General features: G+C 56.5%; 1 protein-coding gene across 20 annotated transcripts in view; it reads left to right on the top strand.

Annotated features, from left to right (window-relative positions):
- The window catches only part of PTPRU (protein tyrosine phosphatase receptor type U), a 90,173-nt gene extending 79,893 nt beyond the window's left edge, over positions 1 to 10,280 (top strand). For all 20 annotated transcript variants that reach the window (XM_019013904.4, XM_055389847.2, XM_004025322.5 and 17 more), the window contains 6 exons: positions 1,261 to 1,434; positions 4,196 to 4,336; positions 6,868 to 6,993; positions 7,128 to 7,285; positions 8,669 to 8,804; positions 9,077 to 10,280. In XM_019013904.4, the coding sequence (XP_018869449.2) occupies positions 1,261 to 1,434; positions 4,196 to 4,336; positions 6,868 to 6,993; positions 7,128 to 7,285; positions 8,669 to 8,804; positions 9,077 to 9,139 (798 nt within the window). In that variant the 3' untranslated portion in view covers positions 9,140 to 10,280. The remainder of the gene's footprint in view (positions 1 to 1,260; positions 1,435 to 4,195; positions 4,337 to 6,867; positions 6,994 to 7,127; positions 7,286 to 8,668; positions 8,805 to 9,076) is intronic.
- Positions 10,281 to 12,268: the final 1,988 nt, after the last annotated feature.

Raw genomic sequence — 12,268 nt, 5'->3', positions numbered from 1 at the left:
GGTGTTTGTATTCATTGGGATTCTTTTGGTTGTGAGTGATAAAAATCCAGCTTTTGTAACTGAAAAGTCTGAGGATCGTGCAGCTTCAGTTGTAGCTGGATCCAGGGGCTCAGATGATGATGCCAACAGGTGGTTTCTGTCTGCCTTGGTTCTGCTCTCCTATTTTTGGCTTCATTCTCAGACCTGCACCTGGTCACCAGCAGTGCTGGGCTCCCATCATCTCTATTGTCTGGTGACTTAGGAAAAAGGTGCTTGCTGCTCCCAGCATCCCCCCAACAGTCCTAGATCAGACTTCCATGTTCCCATCCCTGGAGCAGTCACAGGTTGGAGAGGTGGAGCTCACTGATTGCCCCTGGCTCTGGTCACATGCCCAAGGCCTGGCTCTTGGGGGCAGGACCAGCCTCACCATATCACATGGCTGAGATGGGAAAAGGCTGGTTCTCCAGAGAAGCCTGAGAGTGATCATTGGGTGGGCAGAGACCTCAGAAGTCCCCTCCACTCCAGGGTTCCTGCAGTGGCTCAGCAGGATGGCATGTGCTGGGGACCTGGCACTTCTCACAGGAGGTGCAGGGTTCCCGGAGGAGGGTGTCAGGCTTTGGGGATCATGATAGACTGTGGTTCCCTGTGAGGGATCTCCAAGAACAAGAGAAAGAAACTGAGAGCCCCTGGCTCTGGATGCATGAGGTGTGAAGGCACGCGGGCAGAGGAGATGCCCCGGAGATCCAGGTGTGATTCAGTGCCCGGTGCTTAGGACTTCATTCTGTTCAGACAGGGCCATGACCAAGGAACGTGACCCCCTCTCCATGTGCCTGGAGTCCGCTTCGTGGAGGGCGTGGGGTTTCAGGGGTTGCCTCAGTGAAGGCACTGGTCAGCTAGTAAAGATCCTCACTGTGCCCGTGTGTGCTGAGCTCAGCCCAGTGCTTGTCATGATCTCACTTTGGCCTCCCAGCAGCCCCATGAAGTAGGCATATTACTTCCCTATTTCACAGTCGAGGAAACTGAGGCTGAGAGATGCAGTAGCTTGTCTGAGGTTATGTGGGTGGCAAGGAGGTAGACTCTGGTCTCTAGAGCTCTGTCCAGGCCCTACAGTGGCCTAGAGACAGGGCGTCTGGCTCCCTGCCCTGTACCCTTCTCTCTGGACCTCAGTTTCTCCATCCATAAAATGGGATGAGTAACTCAGTCCAGCCTCCTTCATGGGGATGTGAGGAGGCCCAGCAAGCCCTGGACGTAACTCTCTGTCCCCACCCCCGCTCCCTGTAGACGCTGAACTCGGTCACTCCGCCGCTGGACGTGGAGGAGTGCAGCATCGCCCTGTTGCCCCGGAACCGCGACAAGAACCGCAGCATGGACGTCCTGCCGCCCGACCGCTGCCTGCCCTTCCTCATCTCCACTGATGGGGACCCCAACAACTACATTAATGCAGCCCTGACTGACGTGAGAGCTTGGGGTGGAGTGGGCTCTGGGGCTCCCCTTCCCAGCAGCATCAGGGAAGGTCCAGGGGCCACGGGAACAAAGCTGAAGGCTCTGTTGGGGGGACCCCTCCCCATTCTGGGGAACAGGCCTGTGTGTGACCCTCCTACTCCTAGGGAGCTTCCATTCAGGGCATTCAAGCCAGTGCCCCCCACACTCTGCCTCAGTGGGGTCTGGTTGTGGAGTTCAGGCAGGGCTGTCTCCAAGATTAGGCCCAGCAGAGCCTGGGGTAGGATGAGTGATTCAGGGGACTTTGGCTGGGGAGACCTCGAGGGTTTGGGGATGGAACTCGAGACCTGATGTCTGGAGGCAGGGGAGCTTGTCCTGGGGAGAATGAGCTGGAGTCTGCTCCAGGACCAGGCCTGGGACAGTGATATCTGGCCCCATTCTTCCCTGGGTGGGCATGGGCCCTCTGAGGGCTCAGGAGCCTTTTAGAAGTCCTTTCCCTGCTCCAAGCTCAGGGGCTCTGCCTCCTTTACTGAGGGTTGCAAGCAGCGCAGGAGATGGGTGCTGGCATTTTAGGCCCCTGCTAAATGGCTCCAAGATGCTGCTGTCTGAGGCGGGAAGGGTCTAGGATTATTATCCCTATTCCTCTGCCACACTGGAACCAGTTCAGATATAGACACAGGAGACACACGGGTGGAGATCATATGTTATAGATAAAACTGGAGATGGAGTTTGAGATGTGTGGCCAATTGGTGGGCCGCTCCTTCACCCCTCCCCGATATAGCCGTGCAACCACAGGCCACCCCTCCTCGTCAGGGACTGGCCTTTACTGGCAGGGAGCAGGAGCAATTGAGTGCACACTTTCCAAGGGTAGGCTGGCCTGGAAAAAGAGGAAGGAGTGGAGCCAAGCAGCCTCGCTTATGGGAGGAGTGAGTGAAGGATGGGCCAGGGCCAGGTGTGTCACTGCTGCGTCTCTCCACGCGGAAATGAGGGATGCCGATGGGGAAGGTTCTCCCACAGCGGGTAAGAGGGAGATGGGCTTTTTGCGGCCTGATGCCTGGCCAGGAACTCCTTGGCAGGACAGTGCGGGGGACAGCGGGGTTTCTTTAAAGAGGGTAACCACCCAGGGGGCTTCCGGGTGTCAGCTGAAGGGGAGGGGAAGAGCTGCCCTAGCCACTGATGAGAGAGATGTGAGGGGCCCATCAGTCACTGTCACTCAGCTTGGTGGATGGAATGTGTGTGCCCACATGCTCGCCTGGGGACATCTGGCCTGCTGAGGGGTCAGGGGTCCTGGAGGGGTGGCATGTAGTACCGGGAAGATCTTTGAACTAAACAGGAAGCTGTGCCCTCCCGCCCAGCCCCCTCCTTGGCCTTGGTGTGCCTATCTGCACACTGGGGGCCTGGAAAGGAGACTGTCTGAGGGTCCTGAGCTGGGGCTCCCTGGCCCTGATGGGTGGGTTATCACGTGGAGAAGTTCTGAGACAGCCCTGTCCCCTCCTGAGGTCCTTGATGCCTCTGACGTCTGACCCCAGCCATGCAGGTCCTATTGGCTTGGAGCCAGGAGGCCCCATTTCTCAGACAGGCCCTGAACTCATCAGTGAGGGGCCAGCTGGAGTCTTTGTGGTGGTCAAGTCTGCAAGGAGCCCTGTTGGGCACCCAGGCCTGAGTTTTGGAATCTGGCTGGGCCTGGCCTTGAGGAGTTGTTAATCATGAGCCTTCAGAGAGTCCTGGAGAGAGATCGCTGGGGGACCAGGGGGGCTCCTTGTTTCTCTGCACTGCACCTTGCAGGATTACAAAGGGCAGATCAATATTTGGTTAGGGCCCAAGTCAGGGTCAAAGCCAGAAGAAGCCAGACAAAGACCAGGGTCATGGGAGCCTGTGCCAGCCCCTAGGTCAGGAGGAAGACTGGGGGTCAGGAGAAGAGCTCGGGGAAGGGAGGGGGGACATGGCACAGGGTGGGGCAGGGCAGGTCACCAGGGGAGCCTGGGAGCTAGATCTTTGATGGGAGAAGGCTGGGTGCCAGCCCCCCTGGCAGGACGAGGGAGCAGTGAGCAGCGTCGGGGCCTGTCACTGCCTGGAGAGCCTGGGGCCCCAGACCCTTCATTTATGGAGTTGGAAGGGACCTAGAGATTTATTCAAAATATTTATTGAGCCCCTACAGGGTTCTGGGTGGAGACCATACCCTAGAAGCTCTGCTCTCCTGAACCTTGCTTTTAGCAGGTGGAGTGGGATAGTCAGGAAATATACAATGAAATGTCATCAACTGGAAATTTCTACAAAAACAGCCAGGCAGTGTTAATGTGGATTTGGGGTGTGTGGGGGGCTATTTTTGATGAGTTGGTAGGGGAGGGCTTCTTTGAGGAGGTGATAAGTAAAGACCAGAAAGAAGTGAGGGAGACAGCCATATAGACATTTGGGAAATTTGGCCTAGGCAGCCAAAATAGCAGATGCCGAAGCGCGGAGGCAGGGAGTAAGCTCGGCCAGCCTCTGCCTTGAGCTCAGCCTCATGCCCAAGCTCCCCTCGCCATACCTTTGGAAACTTTTGCTGTTTAGTTCTGGGGGGTCATGGGCTTGGTCCCCAGAGGCCTGGGCCCACCCTGTCAACCCAGGCCTCAGTGTGCCGACCAACATCAGAAATGGCCCACTGGAGGCAGCCTGGTCCTGTGGGGCACAACCGTCCAACTCAGGGTGGGCAGTGCGGGAAGACAGCCTGGGGCAGAGGCTCAGCCCAGGTCAGGGGCCGGGAACAGGGCCCTGCTGAGTTCTGGTTTCCCTGCAGAGCTACACACGGAGTGCGGCCTTCATCGTGACCCTGCACCCGCTGCAGAGCACCACGCCTGACTTCTGGCGGCTGGTCTACGATTACGGGTGCACCTCCATCGTCATGCTCAACCAGCTGAACCAGTCCAACTCCGCCTGGGTGAGGCCTCCACTGGCCAGGCCGATGGGCCGCCTGCTGCCCAGGTCCTCTGTGTATTCAGGGGCATGGTCCCCAACGCCAAAAGTTGGGTCCCAGCTCTGCCATCTATTTATTGTGTGATGAATCATACACCTTCCCAGAGCCTCAGTTTCTTCATCTGTAAAACAAGGGTGTCAGATGGGAGATCCCTAGTTGCTCTTTTTCTTTTCTTTTTTTTGAGGCAAGGTCTCACTCTTTTGCCCAGGCTGGAGTGCAGTGGCGCGATCACAGCTCACTAAGTTGTGCAGCCTCGACCTCCTGGGCCCAAGCCATCCTTCCACCTCAGCCTATTGAGTAGCTGAGACTACAGGCTGCATCACCACAGCTGGCTGATTTTTTATTTTTTTTAGTAGAGACAAGGTCTCACTGTGTTGCCCGGGCTGGTCTCGAACACCTGGCCTCAAGTGATCCTCCCACCTTGGTCTCCGAAAGAACTGGGATTATAGGCATGAGCCACTGCCTCTGGCCACAGTTGCTCTTTATTGGCCCCTGCTAAGCCAGGGACTGCTTTGCACTCATGGTCTTATTTAGAATCTATAATGACCTTGGAGGGAAGGCTTCAGTGAGAAAATTAAGACCCAAAGAGGTTCAGTGCCTTCTCCAGGGCCACATGGCTGGGGAGGGGCAGAGCTGCGCTCCCCAGCCTCAGCTGCCTCATTCCAGAGCTTCTGCTCTTTTAGTCACTCCACTAAAGCACCCATCACGGGGGCCTCCGAGGTAGAGTACAATTCAAGCCTCCTACTTTCTGACTGTTTGATCTAGGGTAAGTTGATTGACCTCTTTTGAGTTTCACTTTCCTTCTCTGTAAAATGGGGGCCATCATAGGACCTGTTCTTGTGGGGTTATTGTGAGGACCAGGTCAGGTGTGCATAGGATATGTGGCACTGCTGTGTCTGCTGCACAGTATGTGGTATGTGGCAGGGACAAAGATGATGAGGGTGACAGTTGCATCTGAGATTGGCCCAGACACTGGTTCAGTGACCTCAGCCTGGGGGCAGCCCCTCTGACTCCCCCGTTTCCCTTTGGAGCTCCCAAGAAGTACAGATACCCAGCCTTCCAGCCCTGCCTGACTATGTGCTTTAGGTCTCTGGACCCCTTCCCACCCCAGCTTTCTGCTGGGCCCAGGGGGCTAGGAAGATTTGCTGTAAAATGAGTACAACAGCTTCTTAATGGCCTCCTTGAGAAGATTTCATTAACTGGGCTCTTTATGAATCAGGCACTTTGTGAAAATGACCCAGGACTACAGGATAATGGGCCTCAGCCCTGGTGCAGCAGGAACCATCCTTGCTAGGGTAGAGGGGAGAGGCCCAGAGGGAGGCTCACAGAGATGGAGTTCACTGGGCACTGATTTGCTCATCTGCTCAACCAACTTTGCCCATGAACAGCTCCCTGCACTGGGCAGGGAGGAGACAGAGGGAGAAGAGACACAGCCCCTCCCAGATCTCATGGTCCAGGAGGAAACAGGTAGAAAAACTGATAGTGACAGCACAGAGGGAAAAGAGCTATCAAAGAGCTGGCACAGGGACAGAGAAGTCCGGGGGATCATGTATCGGCGATGGCTTCCTGGAGGAGGTAGTGTCTGAGCTGAGATGTGTGGGAAGGGCAGAATTAACTAGGTGAGGAGGTGGAGGAAGAGTGACCCGTGGAGAGGGAGCAGCCTGTGTAGGGTTCTGAACGCACAGGGTTGCCAGGACCTGAGGCAAAATGAGGAAGGTGGTGTCCTCCTGTCCTGGGCTGTGGTCAGAGGGGATTGATGAGCACGGTGTCTTTTTGGGAGAGTATGGGAGTCATTTTACAGATGGAGAAACTGAGGCCAAGAGAAAGGAAGAGCCTTTCCTGGGCTTCAGGCAGAGCTGAGACTAGAAACTGAGGCTCAGGATACTTAGCCTGGAGGATGTGTGTGTGTATTTGTACGTGTGTTTGTGTGTGTGAGGTCATAGGGCTGTACCTCCTCTGTCCCTCCACAGTCTGGAGTCTGGGAGGGGGTTGTATTTAGGACCCTGACTCCATGGAGGGGTCCTGGGGCAGAAGTGGGGCTACTGAACTGTGTTGCAGCATCAGGGACACCCCACCTCTGTGAGCTGGTGCTGAAGGGCAGAGGCAGTGAGAGAGAAGGCTGGGGGGAGGTTCTGGGGTGGGTGGGAGTGATCCAGGCCTATTCCTGGAAGCAGGCAGCCTCATGTAGGAGCGTGTGAACCGGTTAAGGTGTAGCTTTCTAGCTGCACAGCAGTAGGCATCAGTGCAGTTTGCGAAGGGTTCATCTTGGCTGATCTGAACGTGTCAGTGCAGAACGCATTGGGGCAGGTGGGCCTTGCAGCCTGTGGGCAATTGGTGGTGACTGGGGGGCTGCTGAAGGTGAGTCTGGAGTGAGTGGGTGGGCCAGGGTGCGTGGGAGCCACAGGGCAAGTGTGGAGCTCTTGGGGTGGGCATGGCTGTGGGGTGGGCCCCAGCCAGGCTCTACTCAGCTCTCCCCTCTCCGTGCTCATGCCCAGCCCTGCCTGCAGTACTGGCCAGAGCCAGGCCGGCAGCAATATGGCCTCATGGAGGTGGAGTTTATGTCGGGCACAGCTGATGAAGACTTAGTGGCTCGAGTCTTCCGGGTGCAGAACATCTCTCGGGTGAGTGGTCTGAGGAGCCCCATGGAAGGACCCTGGGTGGTGGCTGGGGCAGCTTTTAATGACCCTCTGTGTCATCAGGGGCCCCTGGGACCCTGGTGCTCATGTCCCCCCTGGCTGGCTGCCCCTGTCCCCAGTTGCAGGAGGGGCACCTGCTGGTGCGGCACTTCCAGTTCCTGCGCTGGTCTGCATACCGGGACACACCTGACTCCAAGAAGGCCTTCTTGCACCTGCTGGCTGAGGTGGACAAGTGGCAGGCTGAGAGTGGGGATGGGCGCACCATCGTGCACTGCCTGTGAGTACCTGCCCTGTGGGAGGGCGGGTGGAGGGGTTGGGGAGCCAGGGGCAGAGGTCCAGTCTGAAAGGGTGCCAGCTTTGGCTGGACTGCAAAGCTGGCACCGAAATCCCTGGGCTCTTAGATGGCTGTGGCCTGGATGCTGCCCAACCAGCCAAGGCTGGCCCTGGAGGAATCCAGTGAGTTTCCAGGCTATAGACTCAGCCCTGAACAACTGCCCAGTATCCTCTGTGTGATGTCTGACTTTGCCAATTTAATTAGAGTCCTTGGTCAGAATTTTTTACCCCATGAGATTGTGGCACACTTTTATGCCAACAGAATTCCAGTCTTTGTTCATGCCTGCACACATGTGACTTTATCCATCCATCCATCCATCCATCCATCTGTATGCCCCATTCATAAGTTCATGTATTCACTCATGTCTGGGTGCAGTCACTCCTTTGCTCCCCACTTTTTCATGCTTTCAGCACTTACTGAGCCTTTCGAGTGGCAGGCTGGGCCTACTGGAAGCTGGTGGGGAGCTGAGTCAGTCCGGGTCTGGCCCCCAGGGGTTTTGGTTCTGGTGGGAAAGACCCCTGAGAAGGGGAGTGAGGGCCGCATCAGTCTGCCATTCCCCAGGAGGCACCCCACACGTGGAGTCACAGGGAAGGAGGGAGAGGCACGGAGGGGATGGAGCTCTGGGAGGCTGTGGGTTTGACTTGGGGTTTGGGTACGTTTGTGCCTGTGTGCCCACGTTGCCAGGTGATGACCAGTCTTCTCAGCATTCCTGTTCCACCTTGCTCTCTGGGTACGCGCTTGCTGCTCCCCCGCCCTTCTTTGTCACTGTGTTTGTCTCTCCGGGTGTTTCTCTTGGAGTGTGTCTGGCCTCCTTTCTCTCAGAATCCGCAGTCTGTTTCGCCTTGAGAATATGTCTTCTGAGATGTCCTAGCCTCTGATCCTTCTTAACCTGGTCCTGCTCCTCCCTCTGGGTTCCCTAGCCCCGCCCCTTACCTCTGGGTCCTCTGCCCCGCCCTTCTGAGTTCCCTAGTTCTGCCCCTCACCTTGGGCTCTTTGGCCCTCCTTAGTTTCCTAGCCCCGCCCCTCACCTCTGGACTCTTTGGCCCCTCCTTTCTGGGTTTCCTAGCTCTGCCCCTCATCTCTGGGCTCTTTGGCCTCTTCCTTCTGGGTTCCCTAGCTCCGCCCCTCTCCTCTAGGCTCTCGGGCCCCTCCTTTCTGTGTTCTCTAACTCCGCCCCTCACCTCTGGGCTCTCTGCCCCACCCTTCTAGATTCCCTAGCTCCTCCCTCTCCTCTAGGCTCTCTGCCCTTCCCTCGTGGTTCCCTGGCCCCTTTCTTACCTTCAGGTTCCAAGGCCCCGCCCCTCAGCTTTTGCATCTCTCATTCAGAAACGGGGGAGGACGCAGCGGCACCTTCTGCGCCTGCGCCACAGTCCTGGAGATGATCCGCTGCCACAACTTGGTGGACGTTTTCTTTGCTGCCAAAACCCTCCGGAACTACAAACCCAACATGGTGGAGACCATGGTGAGGGGCTGTGTCCCGTGCCCAGCCACTTCCACCTTCCTGGTCCATGCCAGGCCAGGTTCCTTAGCACCCACTCTCCCATATCTGGGCCCCACCATTGGGCCTTGGTTCTAGCCCTGTGGTCCTAAAACATTGCCCCCATTTCTCCCTTCTCCCCGAGGGCGGGCCTGGGCTCGGGCTCGTGCTTGCCCTCTCACTCCCCGTCCCCCTCCCCCCACAATACTGGAGTCGGAGTCAGGCTCATGATTCCCTCCCTCTCTTCCTCTCCCCAGGATCAGTACCACTTTTGCTACGATGTGGCCCTGGAGTACTTGGAGGGGCTGGAGTCAAGATAGCGGGGCCCTGGCCTGGGGCACCCACTGCACACTCAGGGCCAGACCCACCATCCTGGACTGGCGAGGAAGATCAGTGCCTCCTGCTCTGCCCAAACACACTCCCATGGGGCAAGCACTGGAGTGGATGCTGGGCTATCTTGCTCCCCCTTCCACTGTGGACAGGGCCTTTCGCTTGTCCCATGGGCAGGTGGTGGGCCAAGGAGGAGCTTAGCAAGTCTGCAGCCCAGCCCCACCTCCATAGGGTCCTGCAGGCCTGTGCTGAGAGGCCTGGCGCTGCCTGGCCGAGTGACAAAGGCTCAGGACGGCTGGCTCTGGGGGACTCAGGCCAAGCCCCTTGGCACCATCCTGGCTTTTGGCAGGGATGAGTGAGGCCCTGCAGAGAGCATCCCAGGCCAAGGTTCCCACTCAGCCTGCCCCCTCTGCATGTGGGTAGAGGATGTACTGGGACTTGGCATTTAGGATTCCATCTGGCCCAGCCCCTGAAGGTCCTGGGGAAGCAGGACTCTATTCTGAATAGCCAGTGGGGCACACTGACTGTCCTCCCCAGGGGAACTGCAGCGCCCTCCTCCCCACTGCCCCCTGCAGCCCCTGGGATATTTTGCTCACTATCCCTCCCCACTTCTGCTTCCCTGATATGTGCTCTGAGCTTCCCTGAACCAGGATCTGCCTATTACTGCTGTGCCCCATGGGGGGCTCCTTCCCTGCCTGACCCACTGTTGCAGAATGAAGTCACCTCGCCCCCCTCTTCCTTTAATCTTCAGGCCTCACTGGCCTGTCCTGCTCAGCTTGGGCCAGTGACAATCTGCAAGGCTGAACAACAGCCCCTGGGGTTGAGGCCCCTGTGGCTCCTGGTCAGGCTGCCCATTGTGGGGAGGGGCAGTGTTAGAGCAGGGCTGGTCATACCCTTTGGAGTTCAGAGGAAGAGGTAGGACCAGTGCTTTTTCGTTTCTTTTGTTATTTTTGGTTGGGTGGGTGGGAAGGTCTCTTTAGAATGGGGCAGGCCACACCCCCATTCCGTGCCTCAATTTCCCCATCTGTAAACTGTAGCTATGACTACTGACCTACCTCGCAGGGGGCTGTGGGGAGGCATAAGCTGATGTTTGTAAAGCGCTTTGTAAATAAACGTGCTCTCTGAATGCCACAGAGCAGCCCTGTGTGTGTCTCACCAGCCTGACGGGGCCTGCTCACCTGCCCCCAGCCTCCAGTGCAGTGGGAGGGCCCTGGAGAAGCCTGGGTTCTGATCTGGTCCTGGTTTTTCCATTCGTAAAATGGTGGGAGTGTGGACCAGGACATCACTCAGGGTCCTTCCACTTTCAGAGTTGGTTCCAAGGGACCCTGGCCATTGCTGTCCCCATCCAGGCCTCTGAAGCAGTTCCTCAGGTAGGGTATATCAACTCGAGATCCCTGAGGGCCACAGAGCTGCCTCTCACTCCACTGGGGGCGCTGGATCAGGTTCAGCTCTTTCTGGGGCAGCATGGGAGGCTCAGGCTTTGGTGTCAGGCAGATGGGCCCAGCAGCTGCGAGACCCTGGGCGAGTTAGTGCCCTCTCTGGGGCCTACTTTATCATCTGTAAAGTGGAGACAGTCCTGTTTGGATCAGATGAGGTAATGATTAAGTGCCTTATGTAGTGCCAAGCGTGTTGAAAGGGCTTACTTTACAAACATGGCAGAGACGGGGGCAGAGGAGACACAGCCCTGCTGGGGATGACCGTCCCATTGCCCCAGCCCAGCCCATTCCCAGCCCCAGCCGCCTCCATGGGGTAGAGAGGGAGGAGGAGTAGGCTGGCTGGTAGGGACCTGGGTCACTCCTGGCTCTGTCACAGGCTTGCTGCCTGACCTTGGACAAGACAATTCCTGTTTCTGGGCCTCAGTTTCTTCATATGAAGGCTGACTCTATGATGTACTCATTCTATTTGCACACTGGCTGACCCTCTGTGCCTCAGTTTCTCCATTGGTCAGAGGATACAACCCATTCTAATGACCTCACAATTCAGCATACTTTAATCTGAGTTAAAAATTAATTGGCCAGTTAGGATCACACTTGGATAGGGCACAGACTGACCCCCTCATCCTCATTCTGAGCTGACCTCTGAACCTTACGCGATGCATCACAAATGTGTGTCACGGGTACTGGCCAAGCAATGGAATATGACTTGCTTTGGCCAATAGCATGGGCAGAAGTGACGGCGTGTGAGTTCTGGATCCCAGGTCTCATGAGGCCTTGCAGTTTTTGCTTTTGCTCTTCTGGAACTCTGCTATACAAGGGAACCTGTCTCACCTACCAGATGATTTGAGGGCACACAGAGGAGAATCAGCGCCTGCCATGAACAGTCAGTAGCAACTCCCAGGCTGTGAGTGAGGCTGTCTTGGACCTTCCAGTCTAGCTGACCTGTCAGGTAAGTGTAGCCACATGGCTAAGCTTAGAAGACACTGCCCAACCAACCCTTAGAACTGGGAGAGATGATAAATGGTTTTTTTTTTGAAGACAGTCTGTTGAAATCACTTGTTACATACACAGTTAGCTTTTGCTAACTGATACACATGCGTGCGGAGCAGTCTGGATGCGGCTTGGCCCTTTGCAGTCTGGATGCGGCTTGGCCCTTTGCAGTCTGGATGCGGCTCGGCCCTTTGCTCTGTTCGGTGCTGGCTCCTCAAGGGCGGGGAGTATTTCTGTGCCATCTTGTGTCCATTGCCCAGTAAGGGGCTTGTCATGGAGCTAGTGCCCTGGAAATGTTGGCACGAGGGAGGGAAGGAAGGAGAGGTTGGACTTGCCTGCCCGACTGACCAGGGGCCTTGTGTGGCCTCTCAGAGAAGCTGGGGAGGTGGGCTCTGTATTAGGAGGAGCACCAGCTCCAGAACCCATAGTCCCGTCCCCAGCTCCACAACCCACAGTCGGGTGACCTTGCACAATCCCCTAACAACCCTGCAATAAACATAACAGGACCTACCTGCAGGATTGGTTGTGAGGTCTAGGGACAAATTATTTAAAAGGAACCAGCATAGTCCCTGGTGACATAATTGACCCTCAATAAAGGGCATCTCACGCCATAATACTGAAGCCCCTGGATAATGAAAATGGTGACGATCACCTTACATCTAGTGCCTATTCCTGTGTTATGTGTCCTACACC

Source organism: Gorilla gorilla, chromosome 1, assembly GCF_029281585.2.
Source record: "Gorilla gorilla gorilla isolate KB3781 chromosome 1, NHGRI_mGorGor1-v2.1_pri, whole genome shotgun sequence".
NCBI lineage: Eukaryota > Metazoa > Chordata > Mammalia > Primates > Hominidae > Gorilla > Gorilla gorilla.
The sequence above is the reverse complement of the archived record's forward strand: the minus strand, read 5'-3'. Positions and strand labels throughout refer to the sequence as shown.